The following is a 25,937-nucleotide window of genomic DNA, read 5'->3' on the forward strand; positions in this document are numbered from 1 at the left end:
TTGTGTCCAGGTTTTTATGGCTTGTATGTTTGCTGCCCAGTAAAAAAACTGAAAATTAGGTAGAGAGCCATGCCACCTTCTACCTTAGGTCTTTGTAGGGTTGCTCTTTGGATACGTGGATGTTTTGAGTTCCAAATGAATGAGGTTATGGTTGAATCTAATTGCTTAAAAAAAAGGATTTATTGATGTATATTGTAATGTTTTAAAATAAAAAAGAAGCTTAGGAAAGATATTCATCTTAACAACGTTAATTCTTCCAGCTAGAGTGTGATGAAGGGTTGACTATCTATGCAAGTCTTGCTTAATTTTTTCCATACAGACGGTGAAATTTTGTTGATAAAGAGTTTTATGTTTACTTGTGATATTTACCCCTAGGTATTTATTTACTGATCTGCAATGATAAAAGGGAAGGGATCTAATCTAATATTGTATGCTTGAGAATTCACTGGGAAGATAGATAGATAGATAGATAGATAGATAGATAGATAGATAGATAGATAGATAGATAGATAGATAGATAGATAGATAGATACTTTATTAATCCCAGGGGAAATTCACAGAGCACACTTTTATTCGAATTAATTCTGAGACCAGAGATCTTTTGAAATTCTGTAAGTGCTGTTAAGACTGCAGGCACAGTATTTTGTGGGTCTGATATACAGTATACGGTACCATTTCATCTGCATATAGAGAAATTTTCTGTTCAAGTCCTTCTCTGATAATCCCCTTTATCTGATAAGCATTTTGACTGTGAACTGCCAGTGGTTCAATGGCGATTGCAAATAGTAGTGGTGACAAGGTGCATCCTTGTCTGGTACCACGTTCTAGTTTAAAGTAGTCTGAACAAATGTTGTTAATACAAACTGAATCTTTTGGATTGCTATACAGTAGTTTGATCTATGCACAAATGTTCGGGCCAAACCAGAATTTCTCTAATATAGTGAAAAAGTAGTTCCATTCAATCATATCAAATGCTTTTTTTGTATCCAACGTTAATAATATCTCTGGGATGTTTAACTTTCAGGGTGAATATATTACATTAAACTGGCGTCAGAGATTGGAAGCTAAGTGTCTGCCTTTAATAAATCCAGTTTGATCTTGTGATATTACCGAAGGCAGCACTTTCTCCAGCCGTCTAGCTAAGACTTTCGAGAGTATCTTAACATCATTATTCAGAAGTGAAATTGGTCTATATGATACACATTGTAATAAGTCCTTATTTTGTTTAGGAAAGATGGTGATTAATGCTTGGCGAAAAGTTTGTGGTAGAATTTGATTATCTCCAGCTTTTGTGAATGTTGCTAATAAAAGGAGAGCTAGCTGAGTGAAGAATTTCTTATAAAATTCGACAGGGTAGCCATCGGGGCCAGCTGCTTTCCCACTCTTAAGTGACTTTATAGCATCTAGTAATTCTGATAGTGCCAAATGTTTATCCAATTCGTCTGCACTAAGAGTATCTATTTTTGGTATCTGTAATCAGTTAGTTCCAGCGCCGCCGAGAGTGGCAGCCTTTTCAGCAGCTCCGTGTATGACTGTATGTGTATGTGTACTTTGCTACTTTTATTTTTCTATTTTTATTTATTGATCACTCCTATCACTTTATTTTATGTGGATTCGTTCCCTGGACATAATTACTTTTACAACGTAGTCATGGATTTTTACACGCCGAGGCTCGTCTATTCAAGTAGTTTAATGTGAATTTCCCCTTGGGATTAATAAAGTATCTATCTATCTATCTATCTATCTATCTATCTATCTATCTATCTATCTATCTATCTATCTATCTATCTATCTATCTATCTATCTATCTATCTATCTATCTATCTATCTATCTATCTATCTATCTATCTATCTATCTATCTAATGCATCCAGAAAAACAATAGATTGTGTGTTGTCTTCTTTAAACTCAGTAGAATATAAGGATTTATAGTAGTCTCTAAATGTGTGCATTATATTTTGATGGTCAATGATTTTGTCTCCGTTTGTGTTGGTGATTACTGGGATTGCATTGCAAACTTCTTGCTTGTGGATTTCTTGAGCTATGAGCTTATTAGCTTTCTCTCCATGTTCATAGCAATGATGTCTTGTTCAGTTTCTTTGGTTGTTAAGAGGTTGAGCTCTGAATGCACAGCCTGCCTTTTCCTATGAAGAGCCTCACATGGACTCCTGGCATGTGATATATTTTAAGCGTTTATTTCTTTTAATGTTGCTGATTATGGCTTACAGGTAATGAAAACTCAAAATTCAGTATTTCAGAAAATTAGAATATTACATAAGACCAATTAAATAGATGATTTTTAATACAGAAATTAGGCCTTCAATACTCCGTCGGGGCTCCTTTGGCATGAATGACTGCATCGATGCGGTGTGGCATGTAGGCCATCAGCCTGTGGCACTGCTGAGGTGTTATGGAAGCCCAGGATGCTTTGATCGTGGCCTTCAGCTCGTCGGCATTGTTTGCTCTGGTGTCCCTCATCTTCCTCTTCCTCAAAGATTCTCTACGGGGTTTAGGTCAGGTGAGTTTGCTGGCCAATCAAGCACAGTGGTACCATGGTCATTAAACCAGGTATTGGTACTTTTGGCAGTGTGGGCAGGTGCCAAGTCCTGCTGGAAAATGAAATTGGCTCCATAAAGCTCCACATCAGCAGAGGAAAGCATGAAGTTCTCTAAAATGTCCTGCTAGATGGCTGGCTATGCTGACTTTGGACTTTATAAAACACAGTGGACCAACACCAGCAAGTGAAATGGCTCCCCAAATCATCACTGACTGTAGAAACTTCACACTGGACCCTCAAGCAACTTGGATTCTGTGCCTCTCCACTCTACCTCCAGACTCGGGGACCGCGATGTCCAAATGAAATGCAAATTTTACTTTCATCTGAAAAGAAGACTTTGGACCACTGAGCGATAGTCCAGTCCGCTTTCTCCTTAGCTCAGGTAAGACGCTTCTGACGTTGTCTCTGGTTCAGGAGTGGCTCGAAACCAGGAATGCTGTGACAGTTGAACCCCACGTCACCGGATACGTCTGTCTGTGTGTGTGTGGTGGCTCTTGAAGCACTAACTCCAGCTGCAGTCCACTCCTCGTGAATCTCCCCCAAACACATTTTTTCCTTCCACTCAACTTTCCATCAATCTGCTTGGACAGAGCACTCTGTGGACAGCCAGCGTCTTTATCAGTGACCTTTGGTGGCTTCTGTCTTTTGGACAACTGTCAAGTCAGCAGTCTGATGGTGTGGCCTACTGAAGCAGACTGAGAGACCATTTCAAGGCTCGGGACCCCTTTGCAAGTGCTTTGGGTTCATTAGCTGAGTGGAGTGGGACCCCCAGGGGTCTACAATAGTGAACTTCTTCACAATATTCTTATTTTCTGAGATACTGAATTTTGGGTTTTAATTATCTGAAATCCATAATCAACATCATGAAGAGAAATAAACGCTTGAAATATATCACTCTGTGTGTAATGAATATCTATCCATCCATCCATTTTCCAACCCGCTGAATCCGAACACAGGGTCACGGGGGTCTGCTGGAGCCAATCCCAGCCAACACAGGGCACAAGGCAGGAACCAATCCCGGGCAGGGTGCCAACCCACCACAGATGAATATCTATAGAATATAGGAATTTCACTTTTTGAATTGAATTACTGAAATAAATTAACTTTTCAATGATATTCTCATTTATTGAGATGCACCTGTACATTTAAGAAGTGGTTTTTGGGGTGCAAAGCAGAAAAACAAATTCACCAATTAACAAGCACTTTTTGGGAATGTGGATGAAAACCCCATCCAGATACTAGAAGACTGGGCAGAATACACACCGATTGTGCTGGGATTTGAACCCAGGACTTTGGTGATATGAGGTACCAGCATTAATCGTAATCATATGCTGTAAGCCTTCTTACTCAAAAAATCAGTCTTTCTTTTCTTTTCCGCTATTATCATCACAGTGTAATTTACCATACAGCAACTGTAAAGCATCATGGTAAAGTTAGTATTGGTGCAAAAGAAGAATTAAAAGAAATATTCTTGTGATGAGAGAGGACATGCAGGTGGTGGATGTGACGGAACAAGATGACGAGGACAGGAAGATATGAAAAAGATGACCTGCTGTGGCAACCCCTAATTGGAGCAGCTGAAAGCAGACGAATTCTGTATACTGCTCAGAAGAAGGATACAGTGGATTCAGAAAGTATCCAGGCCCCTTTACTTTCTGCACACTCTATTGTATTGTAGATTTAATTTTAAATGGATCCATTTGCCATTTTGGCTTATCAATCTATACTCATCTTTATATATAATACGCTACCGTGGCTGTTCGTTTGACTGTCCAGGATTCTAAATCACCTGTATTATATAAGAAGATTGAGTGTTATTGATGGGCGAAAACGGAATATTTAACCATTTCAAATTAATTATACAACACAAAGTGTGCAGAAAGTGAAGGGGTCTGAATTCTTTTTGAATCTAATGTGAATCTAAAAGTATTTGCATGCATTTGGTTATATTAAATAATTTGTGATAAAAATCAATATTTCACAACAGGCTATTGTTTGATGTCAATAAAATAATTTAAAAGAAAAGAAAAATCAAGTAAGGACAAGGAGTTAAGTCATGCCTTTAATTTTGTTTTTAAACAGTGAGCAATGGAGTCTCATGAGCAGATGTACTGTAGGCAGAGAATCTCAGAAAGTGTGAGACAAAACTTATCAGTATGAGTGAGTGTGGGTGACCTTAAATATGGAAGCTACTGCAAAAAATACGCTAACATCAGAGGACCTTGGTTTTAACAAATTAGCACAGGTGACCGGTTGATCTGATATTGTCGAGTTTATTTTATTCCCGGACATTCATTCACCTTCGGCCAATCAGATATGAAGTTACCCACTGACATTGTAAACGGTGGACTGTACTGTACAGTGGATATGAAAAGTCTGCTTATATGAGGAATATAAATTATGGCAGATTTTTCTTTAAGGCTTAGAGACCATCCGCCCTTCTTGTGAATGACAAAGAAAGTTGTTTTATTTTTCATCAAATATGGCATTCATGCACCTTCTGTTTTATAATATTTTAAGGTAGTTCAGGGTAAATGACTGTCCTGGAATGAGAACACCAATGTTGTTTTGAAAGTGCCTTACAGGAGCGGTTTTATGAGAAAAGTTAAAGATGATGTATATCCGGGGTAGGCAACGTCGGTCCTGGAGTGCCACAGTATGTGCAGGTTTTTGTTCCAACCCAGTTCCTTAACGAGAACTCAATTATTGCTGATGAAGCACATATTGCTTAAGTGACATTTTAATGCTTCATTTTAGTGGTCTCGCTTGTTAAGGTTCTCCAACCTTAATTACTTATTTCAATCTTAAACTGCTGCATTCAGTGTTTTAATTGCTCCTTATTAGCAATAAGATGTAAAACAGGGGTAGGCAATGTCGGTTCTGGTGAGCTGCAGTGGCTACAGGTTTTCATTCAACCCAATTGCTTAATTAGAAACCAATCATTGCCAATCTCAGACCTTATTTAATTTTATGGCTTGTTAGTCTGTGTAATGTAAGGCTCTTATATCGTAGATTTTTTTCCTTTCCAAGGATATCATCCAAATGATTTGAAGCCTAAAACAGGTCATTTTCAGTCTGTCACATTTTTCTATTAAGTGTTTTATTAAATCAAACCGTGCATGATGAACACACACAGATGTAATTGGAAAAAAGCTAGCTGGAGAACTGCTGGCTGCTTTGTCCTTTACATCTTACTGCTAATAAGGAGCAATTAAAACACTGAATGCAGCAGTTTAAGATTGAAATAAGCAATTAAGGTTGGAGAACCTTAACAAGCGAGACCACTAAAATGAAGCGTCAAAATGTCACTTAAGCAATATGTGCTTCATCAGCAATAATTGAGTTCTCGTTAAGGAACTGGGTTTGATCAAAAACCTGCACATACTGTGGCACTCCAGGACCGACATTGCCTACCCCAGATGTATATCATCCCTTATAGTGTTATCAGACTTGAGTGGAATTGTTAAAGCATCCTAAAGGAACAATTGGTAGATAGATAGATAGACATGAAAGGCACTATATAATAGATAGATAGTTAGATAGATAGATACTTTATTAATCCCAAGGGGAAATTCATTGTACCCTTTTTGCAGCCGTGTCAACATTTTCTGTAGCATACATTTCATTAACTCCCATCCCCGAGTCACCCGTTTTTAGGTGTGTTTGCAAATAATGTGAAAATCACTGCACTGGCCGTATCTGTCCGTCTGTCTGCGTGAAACAACTCAGCTCCCAGTGGACCGATTTTGTTGAAATGTCACACACTTATCCTTCAAGGAAATTTGTCCAATTTGATTTTAATTGAAATATCTTCAATACAGTGTGGTCTCTACACATTTTTTAAATTTTCAATATCTCCCTTAGAAAATCATTGGCAAATTTCAAAACTCGTCTATCTTAAAACAGAGAAATATTCTGTGCGACTTCAACTATGGATTGATTTACCGCATCAGTTTCACCTTGAGAGTAGTTACTTTCACGGGCGGCACGGTGGCGCAGTGGGTAGCGCTGCTGCCTCACAGTTGGGAGACCTGGGGACCTGGGTTCGCTTCCCGGGTCCTCCCTGCGTGGAGTTTGCATGTTCTCCCCTTGTCTGCGTGGGTTTCCTCCTGGCGCTCCGGTTTCCTCCCACAGTCTAAAGACATGCAGGTTAGGTGGATTGGCGATTCTAAATTGGCGCTAGTGTGTGCTTGGTGTGTTTGTGTGTGTCCTGCAGTGGGTTGGCATCCTACCCGGGATTGGTTCCTGTGTTGGCTGGGATTGGCTCCCGTGACCCTGTGTTCGGATGCAGTGGGTTGGAAAATGGAAGGATGGATAGTTACTTTCACTTGCGTATAGTGCAGAAATCAGTTATTCTACAGATTATCTAGGTAATGTGCAGATTAACTAAGGTGATCCGTTAAAGTGCCATTTCTCAAATTACCTAGATAATCTGCACATTACCTACTAGGCACTTGTTAAAGTGAAAATAAGAACTTTGCTGGAACAACGCTTTCAGCTGTACGCTTAAATGAACATAATGTTATTTATTCATTTTTCGATATCTAAAGAATCAAGTTAATACAATCAAACGATCAACAAATTAGTTGATAGAATCAATTGTCAATCAATTAAAAAACTATAATACAAAGAATCAAACGGTTTAAAATATTATTACAATTAAGGAAATGAATTTGCAAAACATATGATAAAATTATGCCTACTTATTAGTGCAATCTAAAGATTGGTGACACTTTGAATTACATAGCAATTGGTTTTTGCGACAAGCACACCTATTTGTGGTACATTTAGATTTGCAGTCACATTTTCTGAAACCCTGTCCAGTACCAAGGGATTGTTTTATTGCTGTTTGACGTAAAGATATATATGTTACAAACTTTTTCACACTTTCTCGCGCATCTGACAACGGCTCAATGAGTTTTTCACAGCCTTGTACAGTCAACACATCATACCTTTTCGATAATCTCGAGATGATTCTTTCTTCTTGGAAACTTTTATTCGCTTTACATCTTCAATTATGGAATCATACTTTCGTTTTGTCATTAAAACACTATTACATTTTGAATCTTCGCTAAAGAGGTTTGCGAAGAATCTTTCCTTCATTTTACTCACCAATTCGGTGCTTGCCTGCATACTAGAAGTTAAATTTATCTGCTTTAAAAAAAATCACGACCCAAATTCACGCGGGCGGCACGGTGGCGCAGTGGGTAGCGCTGCTGCCTCGCAGTTGGGAGATCTGGGGACCTGGGTTCGCTTCCCGGGTCCTCCCTGCGTGGAGTTTGCATGTTCTCCCCGTGTCTGCGTGGGTTTCCTCCGGGCGCTCCGGTTTCCTCCCACAGTCCAAAGACATGCAGGTTAGGTGGACTGGTGATTCTAAATTGGCCCTAGTGTGTGCTTGTGTGTGTCCTGCGGTGGGTTGGCACCCTGTCTGGGATTGGTTCCTGCCTTGTGCCCTGTGTTGGCTGGGATTGGCTCCAGCAGACCCCCGTGACCCTGTGTTCGGATTCAGCGGGTTGGAAAATGGATGGATGGATGGATTAAGAAGTTATATGGGAATAATGTATTTTGTTTTTCTCTTTAACAATATTTTCATCTTGATGTTCATTCTGTTTTTCCGGGTGTTCTAATTGTTTAATTAATCCATTGTTTTCTAATTAGTGGCTCTGACACTAAAGTAGTAGTTTGCCTGGGTGTCTGCTCTGCTCATTTTTAATAAGATACAACGAAGGGAGCAAACTGCACCGAGAAAGGGGAAATATATTGAAATCAATAAAAGAGAGTTAAGCATTTAAATCTATAGCAAAAATATTTCTAAATGTCTTATAATAGATATAAAAATCATGTCTCTGTGCATAAGTTTCCATACATAGAAAAAATAAACATTTTTTTATGAAAAACCATTTTTATTTATATACTATGCTCTACATGACTGCCATTGTTTTGAAAACACATTTCAATACGTGTCCGCCACTGTGAGGAACACGTATTAGCACAGCTGGAATTATGCTTGTAACGGCGTTGGTGATACGTTCCCTAAGATGATTTATGTTTCAAATTTTTTCCTGATACACTATGGCCTTCAAATGCCAACAAAGATAAAAATCAAGTAGGGTGAGATCTGGGGATCTGAGAGACCACTCCACAGGACCACGGCGACTAATCCAAGCATCCGGAAATTGCTGTTAAAATGTTAAAAACCACATGTATGGAAACTTATGGCCCACCATAATAATAATAATAATAATAGGCAGGCTCTATTGTTGACATGGAGCTAGACAGTTTGACATCTGTGGCAGAGCAACGGGCGCTCAGCAGGCTCCTATCAATTATGGAAAATCCACTGCATCCACTAAACAGTGTCATCTCCAGACAGAGGAGCAGCTTCAGCGACAGACTGCTGTCACCGTCCTGCTCCACTGACAGACTGAGGAGATCGTTCCTCCCCCAAACTATGCGACTCTTCAATTCCACCCGGGGGGGTAAACGTTAACATTACATAAAGTTATTGTCTGTTTTTACCTGCATTGTTATCACTCTTTAATTTAATATTGTTTTTTGTATCAGTAAGGTGCTGCTGGAGTATGTGAATTTCCCCTTGGGATTAATAAAGTATCTATCTATCTATCTATCTATCTATCTATCTATCTATCTATCTATCTATCTATCTATCTATCTATCTATCTATCTATCTATCTATCTATCTATCTATCTATCTATCTATCTATCTATCTATCTATCTATCTATCTATCTATCTATCTATCTATCTATCTATCTATCTATCTATCTATCTATCTATCTATCTATCTATCTATCTATCTATCACCCTGTAGAATAAGAGAAGAGGAAAAAAATACCAGCTAATTAATCGAGCTCAGTGTTATCAGGTGTTGTCACTGATTTTGAATCTGGTTGGAACAAAAACCTACAGCCACATGGGGCCCCAGGACCGACTCTGAGAACCCTTGGGTTAGACCACCAAACTGACTCACCACAAACTGAATCTTCCACGTGCAGGGGCGTTTATAAACTGTTGAAAAAATTAAAGGAGTTCTTTGAGAACACATCAGATTTCCATGGGAAAACAAATCCTGCTGGCTGTCTCTACTGCTTTGGACTGGTAATGTGTTAAGAACAAAAGGATGGCACATCGTTTGATGGCACTGAAAATGATCAACCTACAGAGGGCTGAATTCAGACACCCTGAAAATCAAAGGGAAAAAATGATGCGGCAGGAAGGCGAGTCCATTTGGCCGAAATTTCATTGCAGCAACTCCAAATCGTACTCAGTAGTTTGTACTCACCCACGTGCTTGTATGTATGCCTGACAACGTCCTAATGAGACGATGGATGGTGTCCTGGGGGATCTCCTCCCAGATCTGGACCAGGGCATCACTGAGCTCCTGGACAGTCTGAGGCGTAGGATGGACCGAAACATAATGTCCCACCCAGAGGTGTTCTTTTAGATTGAGGTCAGGCGAGTCAGCACGGGGGGGGCGGGGGGATAAGGTAGTTAATGGTATCAGTTCCTTCATCCTCTCTCCACATGAGGCCGGGCATTGTCATGCACCAGGAGGAATCAAGGAGCCAATGCACCAGCATAGGGTCTGACAAGGGGTCCAAGGATTTCATCTCGATACTTAATGGCAGTCAAGGTGCCGTTATCTAGCTTGTAGAGGTCTGTGTGTCTCTCCATGGATATGCCTCCCCAGATATACCATCACTGACCCACCAACAAACTGGTCACGCTGAACGATGTTACAGGCAGCATAACGTTCTCCACGGCTTCTCCAGACCCTTTCACATCTGTCACATGTGCTCAGGGTGAACCTGCTCTCATTTGTGAAAAGCACAGGGCGCCAGTGGTGGACCTGCCAATTCTGCTTTTCTAATTCAAATGCTAATCAAGCTACACGGTGCCCATTAGTGGACGTTGGGCCCTCAGGCCACCCTCATGAAGTCTGTTTCTGATTGTTTGGTCACAGACATTCACACCAGTGGCCTGCCTGCCTGCTGGAGGTCATTTTGTAGGCTCTGTCAGTGCTCATCCTGTTCCTCCTTGCCCAAAGTCCTGCTGATGGGTTAAGGACCTTCTACAAGGTCTCCTTGAGGAACTGCCAGTCTCCTGTAATCTCCTGCATGCCCTTGAGACTGTTCTGGGTGACACAGCAAACCTTCTGGCAATGACACGTATTGATGTGCCATCCTGGAGAAGTTTTAGTACCTGTGCCACCTCTGTAGGGTCCAGGTATGGCCTCATGCTACCAGTAGTGACATTGACCATAGCCAAATGCAAAACGAGTGACAAAACACATGAGGAGGGAAAAATGTCAGTGGCCTCCCTCAACCTGTCAACCCATTCATTCCTGTTTTGGGAGTCGTCTCATTGTTGCCCCTCTAGTGCACCAAAGCAGCTGAAACTGATGAACAAGCCCCTCTGCTACTTAACTGACCAGATCAATAGTCCACAAGTGTCATTGACTTGATGCTGTACTCTCATTACAAAGTGGACCTTTAATTTTTTGAGCAGTATATAAGAAAAAAGCAATTGAAACAGGCAGGTGATCTCCATTGAACTAATTATGGACGTTCTAAAACCAGTTGGCGCTATCAGTAATGATGTAGGGGTATCGTATTTTATTTTAGGGGTGAATGCTTACTCAGACAATTATTTAGTGCTTTATATGAGTAATTATTTTAGATTATTTTACAGAGGTCTGTTTTTGTTTTGACATTAAAGAGTCTTTTTTTTTCTGTTGACCATTGTTAAAAAATCCAAATTAAATTTACTATGATTCAATGTTGTATAACAATAAAATGTGAGAACTTCGAAGGGGTGAATATTATTTCTAGGCACTGTAAGTCCACCTCTCGTTTGACTCAGTCTTACTAACAAGTAGATCTTTATGAAAATATTTTAATTTAGTTTTATATGTATGTAAAAATGCTAAAATATGTCTGCAGTGTGGTCCTTGTAACTATATAGAGTGTAATAAAGAACAATAGTGATTAATGTGATTTGTTTTTTTTTTTTTTGCTCAGCTGTGGAATAAGTGACTTGTCGGGAGGATCTGAAATACTAGAAAAGATGATGGGATGTTATCAGACAACTGAAAATTCTTTTAAAGCAGTAAGTGCACCAAACCCTATGCCATGTATGCCCGATTCTTTGGTGTATGGCAAGATTTGTGTTTTTCAGAGTCATTACCAAATGTGTCATTTGCATTTTATCATATTCACCATCTTGAGTGTAATGTATAACATGAGACAGTAGGTGTGAAGAAACAGAAGTGAGAAGAAACTGTGTTAATAACACCAGGGGTGTGCAGAAATGTCCATTTAACCACCTGTCTGCATCAGATGAACCGTGGTTTGTGTGTATGCTTCTAGATAACTGTAAAACAGAAAACAGCAGACACAAATCCTAAAAGTTAGCCTAGATATTTTGCATAACAGGGCTAAAATTTTATTTCTAAAGTGAAGCAAACAGGCTGTTTTTGTATTACATCAGTGACGACAAGTATCCAGAAGATGGCTGTGGGTGGTCGAATTTCAAAAGATTATCCCTCCGTGTATTTTCTGAACCCACTTTCTCTTTTACTTGGCTCCAGGTTGGATGAACATGTCTTTATAGCAAAAGGAAGAAAACACTGGAAGGGGTCACCAGTTTAACGTATCTTACACATCTTTAAGATGTGGCAGGATAGGAGATTGCCAGAAGAAAACACTCGGACATACAAAGAACTTGCAAAGTCCACACAGTTAGTGGCTGGGATACAATCCTGTTTTATACAGTGCCTGTAAAAAAGTATTCACTCCTTGGAAGTTTTCAAATTTTATTGTTATACAATATTGAATCAATTAATTAATGTAAACCACTTTGCAGAGATCAGTTTTTACTTTTTCTGTTGATTAATGTCAAAAAAGCCAAATTAAAACCACTGTGATTCAGTCTTGCATAGCATATAAAATATGAATATTTCCAAGTGGTAAATAATTTTTATAAGCACTGTATCAAGTTAGAATATATACAAAATACAGTTTTTTAGGGATCTAGTAAATGCAAATCTGTTTTCATAGTAGTTTTGCTGTATGAAATGAACTTGTGGTTGTTAATTATTCAGGGAGGTGGCATGGTGGCGCAGTGGGTAGCGCTGTTGCCTCGCAGTAAGGAGACCTGTGGTTTGCTTCCCGGGTCCTCCCTGCGTGGAGTTTGCATGTTCTCCCTGTGTTTATGTGAGTTTCCTCCCACAGTCCAAAGACATGCAGGTTAGGTGCATTGGCGATCTGTGCCCTGCGGTGGGCTGGCGCCCTGCCCCGGGGTTTGTTTCCTACCTTGCGCCCTGTGTTGGCTGAGTTTGGCTCAAACAGATCCCTGTGACCCTGTAGTTAGGATATGGCAGGTTGGATAATGGATGGATGGATAATTATTCAGGAACTATCTGTGTAAGCACGTGATGTAAAAAGCCTGGGGTCCTAGAAACTATTGAAATCGTCAAAAATAAAATTTAAATGTAGAGATGTCAGGTAATTGAAAGGAATTACTGTGGGCATCTCTCTCCTAGGATGATTAGTTTTGCCGATGTGCTCACCTCACTTTTGAATTAGCGGCTAAGCGACTTTGTCTTTCTTCGGAGGTTTCGTTTTGCTGATGTGCTCACCTCACTTCTCTATTAGCGGCTAAGCGACTTTATCTTTCTTCGGATGTTTCATTTTGTCAATGTGTTCACCTCACTTATGTATTAGCAGCTAAGCGACTTTGTCTTTCTTCGGAGGATTCGTTTTGAAGATGTGCTCACCTCCGTTCTCTATTACCAGCTAAGCGACTTTGTCTTTTTTCGGAGGTTTAATTTTGCCGACGTGCTCACCTCACTTGTGTATTAGCAACTAAGTGACTTTGTCTATCTTCTGAGGTTTCGTTATGTTGATGTGCTCACCTCACTTCTGTATTAGCGGCTAAGCGACTTTGTCTTTCTTCGGAGGTTTCGTTTTGCCGACGTGCTCGCCTCACTTGTGTATTAGCGGCAGGAGGAAAAGCAAAAGGGATACCGTTTTGCCGATGTTCTCGTCTCGCTTGCATAAGAGTTTCTCTGTTTTCTCGGTGGTTTTACTTTGGCAACAGAGTCGCTTTCTCCTTCCTACTTGTTAACTTGGGTCTGCCTTGCCGGCTGTCTGAGCTTCATGCTGTGGTAGCCTTGCACTTCCGGGCCGGACAAACACACACACACACAAACACACACACACACACACACACACACACACACACACACACACACACACACACTTCCACACGTAGACGTTTAGTTTTCGGTTTCCACGGAGGTGGAGCCCTTACCCTGACTCCACCTCTCACTCACTTCCGAGCCGGACAGACACACACACTTCCATGCGTAGACGTTTATATATAAGATGATATTAGTGAACCTGTATGTGATGAATGATTTTCTGATACTTAGTTATTTTTGTAATAAACCTACATTATATTTACAGTATATAGCACCATTCCCAGTGAGAAAAAGCATTAAGTTTCTTTAATCAAACAAGAGACGAGTATCTAATATATAAACATCTACGTGTGGAAGTGTGTGTGTTTCTGTCTTTCCGGCCCGGTAGTGAGAGGTGGAGTCGGGGTAAGGGCTCCAGCTCCGAGGAGACGGAAACTCGCTTAGCTGGTAATAACACAAGCAGGGCCAGCACGTCGGCAAAATGAAACCTCCAAAGAAAGACAAAGTCGCTAATACAGAAGTAATGTGAACACATCGACAAAACGAAACCTCAGAAGAAAGACAAAGTCGCTTAGCCACTAATACATAAGTGAGGTGAACACATCGACAAAACGAAACCTCCGAAGAAAGACAAAGTCACTTAGCAGCTAATACATAAGTGAGGTGAACACATCGACAAAACGAAACCTCAGAAGAAAGACAAAGTGGCTTAGCAGCTAATACATAAGTGAGGTGAACACATCGACAAAACAAAACCTCCGAAGAAAGACAAAGTCGCTTAGCCGCTAATACATAAGTGAGGTGGACACATTGACAAAACGAAACCTCCGAAGAAAGATAAAGTCGCTTAGCCGCTAATACATAAGTGAGGTGAACACATCGACAAAACGAAACCTCAGAAGAAAGACAAAGTCGCTTAGCAGCTAATACATAAGTGAGGTGAACACATCGACAAAACAAAACCTTCGAAGAAAGACAAAGTCGCTTAGCTGCTAATACATAATTGACGTGAACACATCGACAAAACAAAACCTCAGAAGAAAGACAAAGTCACTTAGCAGCTAATGCATAAGTGAGGTGAACATATCGACAAAACAAAACCTCCGAAGAAAGACAAAGTCGCTTAGCCACTAATACATAAGTGAGGTGAACACATCGATAAAACAAAACCTCCAAAGAAAGACAAAGTCGCTTAGCCGCTAATAGATAAGTGAGGTGAACACATCGACAAAACGAAACCTCCGAAGAAAGACAAAGTCGCTTAGCCGCTAATACATAAGTGAGGTGAACACATCGACAAAACAAAACCTCCGAAGAAAGACAAAGTCACTTAGCTGCTAATACACGAGCGATGCGAGCACGTTGGCAAAACAAAACCTCCTAGGAGAGAGACGCCCAGAGTAGTTCCTTTCAATTACCTGACATCTCTACGCTTCAATTCTTTTTCTGATGATTTCAGTAGTTTCTAGGACCCCGGGCTTTTTACAGCATGGGCTTACACAGCTAGTCTTAAATATAAATGTCTATGCGTGGAAGTGTGTATGTGTGTCTGTCTGTCTGGCCCAGAAGTGCGAGGCTACAGCATGAAGCTGAAAGAAAGTGTCTCGTCGTCAAAGTGAGACCACCGAGGAAAGGAAAACAAGAAACTCGCTTAGTCACTGATAGACAAGGGGGGCGAGCACGGCCACAAAACGAAACTGCCGACTCTGCATTTCAATTTTTTTTCAGACAATTTCAATAGTTTCTAGGACCCCATGCTTTTTACAGCATGGGCTTATTCAGTTTTATGATGAAGGTATCAAATTAGATTAAATATTATATCCATCATTACCACAGTCCCAACAGCCCTGTAATGGATAAATGAAGTTTAGGACATAACAAGCACTAAAAACAAACTGATTGCAGTGTTTAAAATCAATAGTCAGGATTAGTAGAGAGAAAATGGGTTGATTGTGCAAAAAGGTTGGAAAATATAGTAACATTTTAGTTTGGGTACAGCAAAAACGTGTCTGTTACACATACACTCCTATTTAACAAGACCTTAGCAAAGGCTTCTTTTTTTTTTTCATAACACGTATAAAACATCAATAGAGAGGTTATTCATTTCTGTGCGGTGTGGCATATTGATATGATGGTAAAATTACTTAATATGAAGGATTCACATCTGTTACACTAAATACACTATAATATAAAGAGAAATTTGTCTCAGGCTACTCCACTCCACTCCAAAGTGAAGTGTTGTTATAGTAGGTGACCACAAGGGGCCGCCAGTTAGCCCCAAACCCAAGACACAGAAAGACCCAACACATTGATGTGATAAAATAAATGGATTTTTATTCACACAAAGCACTTCTTCTCAATCCTCCAGCAATCAGCCACAATAAGAATACACAATAATAATTCTTCCTCCTCTTCACCTCCCCTGAGTGTTGCCTGCTGCCTCCTGACTCCCTGATGCGAGGCCAGACCCGCGAATACCTCCGGTGTCCCGCAGTGTCCTCGGGGAAGCACTTCTGGGCCATAGAAAAAGTCGGGTGGTCCTCCGCCTACAGCGGCCTCTGTTGATCACTGGGGATCCTGACAGAGCTGTACTTCCAGACTCCAACTCCTAAGTGTCCCTGAGGTGTGTCCCGAATGGTTTCTCATACCCCTACCGTATGGGGGAATGGAACCATTGACCAATCCTCAGCTTTTCTCAGTCCATCTGCCATATCGGCCATACATGTCCATACCGGCTGGGTGCAGATTTATTTGTTTGTCCCTCCGGCTAATGTGCTTGCGTCATCGCACTGGTATCCCGTCCGGGTAATGAGATATCCTCTGTTCCGGCCTGGATTCCCGTTTTCCTCCTACACACTGCAAAGAAAGATAAATAAACACTTTACTGATGCTTTGTAAGTGTTATGAAGACACAAAGAAACCTTTGTTACAGTCTTGTTACGTTATAGTAATTGAGTAATTGGTGCATTTCTGCAATACCGAAAAACAAACGTCTTACTAAAAATATTAAAGTCACAAATAATAGCTTTAACAAACAAATTGCAGACAAAAGCAAAGTAAAGCTTTAAGATCGTTAAAGAGATCATCATCTTCATTGGTCTATGGCCATTGTCCAGGTTTACTAAAATTAGGCAGTTGCCCTTCCACTCTTTACAGACAGATTATGATTTTATTTATATTACTGAAATAATGAAGTAACAGCTGTGGTTTAGTGACACATTGCTGCATTGTGACTTTGAAAAGTATTTGGAAAATGTAATGGCTGCTGTCTATGTGAACCATAAAGGAAACTGTGAAGCTCTGATGCAGCAAATGATCTTCCACGTCACAGCTGCTGTTTTCCACTGGAAAAGGGAGTCGTGTGCTCAGGTGGCAATGAAGTAACTGAGAGCTGTCCAAGTTTCTGGAATAGTAAAAGAGGCTGTTTGGAGAAGTGCGGTAACAAGCAGGTGTAAATAACAAATCGAGCGGACTTAAATATTATTTAATTTTGCTTGCATGCAGATGACACTTAGCTGTATCTATTGATAAGACCTAATGTAATTTCTCTTACAAAATCAATAATTATTTGTTTCAGTAAGATAACACATTTAACAAGTGATTACTACTTGTGTTTAAATACATAAAAGTGTTTATTTCATTTATTGGCATGAATGCTGCACACAGTTACAACACACTGTCACTTTTTAACTCGGAGAGCCTGAATATTTGCTTTGCTTTGCTGAATTAACAACCAACCAAGGTGTTATCTTTGGAACAAATCTCTCCTTTAGCACATTACTATCATACTATTCAAGATTTGTTTTTTTCCAGCTAAGACATATGGGAAAATTAAGGTGTTTGTTCACTGTGAATGATTTAGAAAAGCTAATATACAGTATGCATTTATTTCAAGTAAAATTGACTACTGGTATGTTTTACTACAGGCTGGTAACATTTTTTTATTTTTAGCTGCAGCTAAATCAAAAAGCAGCTAAGACGACCCTTACTTAAACTTGGAATTGTAACCATATAACTCTTGCTCAGTTATGTTTAGGGCCAATTTCAAATTACTCCTCTAAAATGTACATTTTTAAAAGAATTTGGTTTTAAAGCACACATTATGATTTCGAAAAAGTATTTTGGTCAAGTATTTAGCAACAGTGTCCATAAAACGTATTCAGTCCCCCTGGAGTTTTATGTATGTTTTATGTTTTTTTTATATATATACTGTATATATATGTTCACTTCCTGGGTCCTCCCTGAATGGAGTTTGCATGTTCTCCCCGTGTCTGCATGGGTTTCCTCCCACAGTCCAAAGACATGCAGGTTAGGTGCATTGGTGATTCTAAATTGTCCCTAGTGTATGCTTGGTGTGTGTGTGTGTGTGCGCCCTGTGGTGGGCTGGCACCCTGCCCGGGGTTTGTCTCCTGCCTTGCGCCCTGTGTTAGCTGGGGTTGGCTCCAGCAGACCCCCGTGACCCTGTGGTTAGGTCATAGCAGGTTGGATAATGGATGGATGGATGTATATAGTTTATCAAATTGCCTTTTAAGAATTTATGGAAAAAATCAGTTTTAATTTGGTGTATTATAAATGCATACTGTATTAAAACTCATGAAGGAAAAGCTCTTACCAGAATGTCTGTTTTCCTCAGATGACTCTCTCTCTCTCTCTCTCTCTCTCTCTCTCTCTCTATATATATATATATATATATATATATATATATATATATATATATAAATAAATATATATATATTGTCACACACGTGCGCATGGGAGGCAGCTAAAGGGCTTGAGTGACGGCAGTTCTGAGGCATGCTGGGATGTGGCAGAGTGCACCGACTCTTTTTCTCCCTTTCCTGTAGACCATTTATGGGAGATTCCATCTGGCTCTCTTGACGTCACTTCTGGGACCGAACCAATGGAAGGAGACCTTACCGGCTCCGGCCCCTGTGATGTCACGTCCGGGCTCGAACCAATAGTTGAAGAACATGGGCCCGATCCTTATGACCTCACTTTCTGTCTTCCCCTTTAAAAGCCTGCCCCTTTTCCCTATTCCCTCAGTCTTGTTTTGGACTCTGTTGTGAGCACATCAGTGCTGTATTTCAAAAGAACGCAACTTTGCAGCCAGGAGAACAAATTATACGGGTGGCTGCCCCAAACCTTTATCTGACTATGTCTCATTTTTGTGACAATATATATATATATATACTAGTCATTTAGCCCGTTACAATAACGGATGCTAGAACAGTAGTGCATAAACATTAGTAGGAACAGTCTATATTAAATGGCAAGGGGCTTTGACCTCATTCTTTTTGTTGGTCGTATTTTTCTTTCTTTCAGCCTTTCTTTTGTTGATGTTTACTTGCTGAGCTGACCGTTCTTCGTGGGATGCCGCCGTGTATTGTGTGTCTTTAATTTTCTGTGGCAGTAATACTGTCTTGTACGTCCGCTGGCTTGTACGTCCGTAATATACCTTTAATTTTCTCTGGCGGTAATACAGGCGTGCGCATCGGTAATATGCCTTTAATCTCCTCTGACAGTAATACTGGCTTGTATGTGGCTGTAATATGCGTCACTGTATTGTGTACCTTTAATTTCCTCTCGCAGTAATACTGGTTTGTATTTACGTAAAACGCCTGTAACTTTCTCTGACAGTAATATCGCGCGCCGCACCATGCCCCGCGCATGCGCACTTCACCAGAAGACACACAGTTCACTATACTGTACATAGTGAACTGTAGGGAGTGCTCCAGATCCCCAAACCCAAAACAACAGACATAGTGCACCAGTTAAAAGCACAAAGATCCTTTTATTATTATTTTATTATACAAACCAGCGTTTCCCACAACCCACAGCCACAAACCCAAGAACAATACAGCTCACAATGACTTTCTATCTCTGTCTTCGTCATTGTCTCGTCCACTCCTTCCACCTTCCACCCGACTCAGGCTCATCTCTGTGAGGCAGTCAGTTCCTTTTATGTCGGCAACCCCACAAGTGCTTCTGCTTTTCCGCCCACATACTGTAGTCTGTAAGAACTTCCAGGTGAGGCGGAAATCCCATGCCATATGGCTCCTCCATCCATGCAGCACTCCCGATATCCAACAGGCTGAGGTAAAGAACTCCAAGTCCCTAAGTACGCCACAAATCACTGCTCATGCCTATTTTTCTTCCGATTTTGGCCGATCGCCCCATGCCATTTTGCAAACTGGCTGGCCAAATTCTGAAATCGAGGAAAAGATCGGACATTAGCTGGTCAATTTACAGTGACATTGGCCATTTCCTGCTTTGGCCGACTTCGGGTTTTGCCCCGTAACATATATATAAACACATATTTTAAAAGGAAAAGGACACAAGATACATATACCCTTCTTTACTATTCACAATATGTATTTGTTAAATTTTTTAGTGACCAATAATGTGTTGAATAAACCTAGATAAGACAAAAGTTTATGTTATTCACTCCATATATAAACTTCTGAGGAAGTTTGTGACAGGCGGCGGGCATGCCCGGCCAGGACGCCCCTTCTGTATATGTTCCGGGGGAGCAGCTACGCTTGGTGGCAACCTCCCTGACTGACGATGGTGCCTCAGTTTCCCGCAGGGTTTCCTGGGAGATGGAGTTCTCCACAACCCTGTGGGGAGCTGGAGTGGCCGCCAGGGGGTGCTGCATGGAGCCAGGAACCCGCCTGGACATCTCTGCAGCCCCACCCGGAAGTGCAATTAGCCACAGGTGATCAAGCACCTGGAGCACTTCTGGGTGGGCTATAAAAAGGGCCAGCATCCACCACTCAGGAGCCAGAATTGGGAGGAAGAGGACGAGTTGCCTGGGAGGAGTGGTGGTGCCAAGGTGGAGAGAAAAGAGTTGTTTTGTGTTGTATTAGTGCCTGTGGGGCTGTGTTGTGGCTGGAGGGATTACAGGAAAGACGTGCACTCCAGCTGAAGAAAAATAAAAAGACTGTTTATTTTACACATGCCTCTGCGTAAGTCTGTGCCGGGTCAGGCGCTATATAGCGCCTTTTCTACAAAGTTTAATTTCTTTGTCTCCTGCTGGTAGGAACTGCATGGCGCTGTGTTTATAATAAAGGATCCTTTTGCCAGGCGATTGTAAATAATATAGGTATATGCCTTTTCCTGCTCTGTAGCTACCAGATTGTAAGAGTAATATCACTTTAAGGTTTTAACACGGATTCCCATCTATAATTACTTCCAGCAGTGCACAGGCTCAGACAGGCAGTCTACAAACCCCTTCACATCTTAGGAAACCAACATATCTGTTCAGCCATATCTTATGTAACCCAGTGAAGCCAAAGTTCAGGTAATTATTGACTGGTATGTACACCAAAGATACTGGACTGGTGTCTTTGTCACACATGACAGGTCTCTGGGAACCTGCTATGCTTGTTTTCAGCCCTGTGTTGCATAGTCAATAAATCGCAAGTCACAGATGGCTAAAGGTGGGATGTCTAGCAGCCAGAAACAGTGTGTCTAGTTATCTAGTCAATTATATATTTACTAAAAAGAGGATGTTATAAGGAGTTATTTTTATGAGTAAAAAAACTTTATAAGATTGCCAGTGGGAAGTTAAAATTGATGGGATGAGCCACATTGAAGTATTATTGGTTTAATTTGGTCAGTGAATTGTGACATTCCTGTCACTCCTACAGTGTATGCTTTATTAATTTGAACTGCTGTCTCAATCTCTACCCTGAGTTTTTCAGTTTAGTTTATACTGTTACTATTAAAATGTGTTCCCCTCTCTAACTTTGTTTAATTTGTCTTTTGATTGTTGTTTTTTTTTTTAAATTTGTCAGGTTTAACTTCAAATTTATTGTCATGTCAACACGGTACAAAATGATTCTTTTTTGCAAGTCTCCCACAGATCAGTGACAGTAGTAGAGTACCAACAATGAACACAATAACATACACATTAAGTTCAACATCAGATGATAAACACTTCTGTAGTTGTGTAGTCACATTTTTTTGTGCATCTCATGAACGCTATTGAAATAAAACAAACAGGTGGGAATATATGTGGACAGGAATTGGCGTTTGTGAATATCACTTCTGAATACAGAACATAATAACCGAGTTCCCTAATGAGCCTAAATCAGTCATCTCCTGGGAGGTTCATCCTCAAATATAATAAATATTTCATAAATTCTATATAACTTCATACTGCTTTACCAAGGCATTATTATTTATATATGTCATTTTTATTTCTGAATTTAGAAAAACTTTTGGATCACGAAACATGAAGATGTAATTGAGACATCTGAGGAAAACAGACATTCTGGTAAGCGCTTTTCCTTCATGAGTTTTAATACAGTATGCATTTATCCATCCATCCATTATTTAATCCGTTATATCTTAACTACAGGGTCACAGGGGTCTGCTGGAGCCAATCCCAGCCAACACAGGGCGCAAGGCAGGAAATAAACCCCAGGCAGGGTGCCAGCCCACCACAGGGCACACACAAGGCCGGATTAAGACAAAATTGGGCCTGATGCTGCAGCACAAAAAAGGCCTGTTTTTTCTCGCCATTGGCGCATGTGCATTCGACACTCACTGTACATGTGCACTCAGACCGTCCAAGGAGCCTTAATTGCTTGCGACGCAACCAGCCAGTGTTTGAGTGCCTTTCAAAAGCTCTAAAGGTTCCATCAAAAACAGTGTTTTATATATGATAAAAAATAGCAAGGAGACTAAAAAAGTTATGCACAAGCCTCATTCATATAAACTTAAGTATCCATTCATTTTTGGAACTCCTTAACCTAAGTCAGGATTATGGGGACTGGAGCTCTCACCGGTCACATCATTTACAAAGTAGGAAGCCACTATGGATGGGACACTGAGTGCACTGATTTCATCATCAATGGTTTTGGCTTATGTTTTACAGCTGGATACCCTATCCAGTCTTTATCCAGTCTTGGGACTGCCACCAAGATGGGTTGCTTTGCCACCTTGGTTGTTGTTTTTTTCACATTATGAAATAGTAATACAGAAATAAAATTTAATTATCTTTCATAATTAAACTCCCATTAGGGGTTGCCACAGCAGATCATCTCCTTCCATATCTTCCTGTCCTCGTCATCTTGTTCTGTCACACCCATCACCTACATGTCCTCTCATCACATCCATAAACCTTCTCTTAGGCCTTCCCCTTCTCCTCTTCCCTGGCAGCTCTATCCTTAGCATCCTTCTCCCAATATACTCAGCATCTCTCCTCTGCACTTGTCCAAACCAACGCAATCTCGCCTCTCTGACTTTGTCTCCAAACCGTCCAACCTGAGCTAACCCTCTAATGTCCTCATGTCTAGTCCTGTCCATCCTCGTCACACCCAATGCAAATCTTAGCATCTTTAACTCTGCCACCTCCAGCTCTGTCTCCTGCTTTCTGGTCAGTGCCACTGTCTTGAACCTTACATTTTTACATGCACATCCAGTTTTTTATTTATATATTACCTTTAAAGCATAGAAATATTTTAATGTTAAAACTTTCAAATTGTGCATAACACTGATCACTCAGTTTCATTGCGCTACAAATGTTCAAATATGTAATTAGTCATGCATGCGTACTTTGAAACTGTGTGTCAGTGTGTGATGCTGTCGTTCATTTTCCAGATTCTCACATATCATATTGTATGTGTATATATATATCCATCCATCCATCCATTGTCTCCCGCTTATCCGAGGTCGGGTCGCGGGGGCAGCAGCTTGAGCAGAGATGCCCAGACTTCTCTCTCCCCGGCCACTTCTTCTAGCTCTTCCGGGAGAATCCCAAGGTGTTCCCAGGCCAGTCGAGAGACATAGTCCCTCCAGCGTGTCCTGGGTCTTCCTTGGGTCCTCCTCCCGGTTAGACGTGCCTGGAACACCTCACCAGGGAGGCGTCCAGGAGTCATCCTGATCAGATGCCCGAGCCACCTCATCTGACTCCTCTCGATGCGGAGGAGCAGCGGCTCTACTCTGAGCCCCTCCCGGATGACTGAGCTTCTCACCCTATCTTTAAGGGAGAGCCCAGACACCCTGCGGAGAAAACTCATTTCAGCCGCTTGTATTTGCGATCTCGTTCTTTCGGTCACTACCCATAGCTCATGACCATAGGTGAGGGTAGGAACATAGATCGACCGGTAAATTGAGAGCTTCGCCTTGCGGCTCAGCTCCTTTTTCACCACGACAGACCGATGCAGAGCCCGCATTACTGCGGATGCCGCACCGATCCGCCTGTCGATCTCACGCTCCATTCTTCCCTCACTCGTGAACAAGACCCCGAAATACTTGAACTCCTCCACTTGGGGCAGGATCTTGCTACCAACCCTGAGAGGGCACTCCACCCTTTTCCGGCTGAGGACCATGGTCTCGGATTTGGAGGTGCTGATTCTCATCCCAGCCGCTTCACACTCGGCTGCGAACCGATCCAGAGAGAGCTGAAGATCACGGCCTGATGAAGCAAACAGGACAACATCATCTGCAAAAAGCAGTGACCCAGTCCTGAGCCCACCAAACCGGACCCCCTCCGCCTAGAAATTCTGTCCATAAAAGTTCTGAACAGAATCGGTGACGAAGGGCAGCCCTGGCGGAGTCCAACTCTCACTGGAAACGGGTTCGACTTACTGCCGGCAATGCGGACCAAGCTCTGGCACCGATCGTACAGGGACCGAACAGCCCTTATCAAGTGGGCCGGTACTCCATACTCTCGGAGTACCCCCCACAGGATTCCCCCGAGGGACATGGTCAAATGCCTTTTCCAAGTCCACAAAACACATATTAGACTGGTTGGGCAAACTCCCATGTACCCTCCAGGACCCTGCTAAGGGTATAGAGCTGGTCCACTGTTCCGCGACCAGGACAAAAACCACACTGTTCCTCCTGAATCCGAGGTAGTTACCCACCAGGTAACGCTTGTGGTTGGTCAACAAGTCGGCTAACATCTGCCACGGTGCCCTCCTTCAGTTGTGAGAAGCAGATCATAGAATGGTTGAAATATAACCACCCATACAATCAGATTGTGACACAGACTACGAATGCCGTGAATGTAATTAGCCCAATCTACATACTGTCAAATAAATGAACCACACGCCGTGGCGCAATGTTAGGGGCTTTGCCTCTACTGCTGACATCCGAGGTTCGATTCCCGTAAGGGAGTGCAGTGAGTGTGTACGCCTGATGAGCCCAGAATTAGGGCGAAACACGTGTTGCGTACTCTTTGCATTATTTGACAGTAAACTATTTCAACCATATATATATATATAAGCAATTTAAGTTTTGTAGAATTTTGCCATTTTTGGAATGTTGTTATGGAGTCAGGCACATTCCTTTTAAATGCCCCTTAAATTTGTAATTTGGGTTCTTATTTAAAAGGGTAGGTGTCTTTTAGCTTGCAGGACAGAGTTTGAATGTGCTAAGGCAGAGAAAGGAGTTTCATTTTGCATTCAATTTCGCAATCGCAAAACTAAAAATCAGGAGTGGTCTCCCATAGACTTTTTCTTATACTCAGATATGGGTTTGGATATTTGAGGAGTAAACCACAAGACAATGATTATATTTTTATATTATGTACATTAAAGCACAATCAACAGCAAATCATCTATCTATCTATCTATCTATCTATCTATCTATCTATCTATCTATCTATCTATCTATCTATCTATCTATCTATCTATCTATCTAAATCAAATCAATAATATATTGAACAATTACTGTATTATAAAAGCAAAGTTGAATAAATCGGACCCTGTAGCTACATGAATAAAAGGTAAAGTACCACTTCCAATTAACGGAAATAGCCCAAAAGTTGATAGAAATCTACGTTTTGTACCTAATACTTGTATGCAGAATTTGGTTGACCTAAGTGAAAGCGTACACAAGTTAACATGTGTACACACACACACACGCACACGCATACACAGACAGATACACAGACATAATTCCAAAAATGGTATTTTCAGACTCAGGGAGGTCTAAAACGTCGAGATTTCTCAAAATCTCCAAATGGAATTTTTGGATGATTACAATACTCTGTATACAAGAAAGTAAAAACACTGGGGAGCTTGGGAGTCCTATAGAAGCAGTGGAGAATATACTGTACATTTTTGTTGTTTTTGAAGCCCATTTTTTATGTTTTACCAGTAACGGCGCACTGCACGATAACGTATAGTGAATACACTTGTCTTGAG

General features: G+C 41.1%; 1 protein-coding gene across 2 annotated transcripts in view; it reads left to right on the plus strand.

The window, feature by feature from the left end:
- The window catches only part of LOC114643040 (uncharacterized), a 304,597-nt gene that overhangs the window by 64,137 nt on the left and 214,523 nt on the right, over window positions 1-25,937 (plus strand). For both annotated transcript variants that reach the window (XM_051928134.1, XM_051928133.1), the window contains exons 2-3: window positions 11,597-11,684; window positions 21,994-22,057. In XM_051928134.1, coding sequence (XP_051784094.1) covers window positions 11,643-11,684; window positions 21,994-22,057 — 106 coding nt within the window. In that variant the 5' untranslated portion in view covers window positions 11,597-11,642. The remainder of the gene's footprint in view (window positions 1-11,596; window positions 11,685-21,993; window positions 22,058-25,937) is intronic.

This window comes from Erpetoichthys calabaricus, chromosome 5, assembly GCF_900747795.2.
Source record: "Erpetoichthys calabaricus chromosome 5, fErpCal1.3, whole genome shotgun sequence".
NCBI classification, from domain to species: domain Eukaryota; kingdom Metazoa; phylum Chordata; class Cladistia; order Polypteriformes; family Polypteridae; genus Erpetoichthys; species Erpetoichthys calabaricus.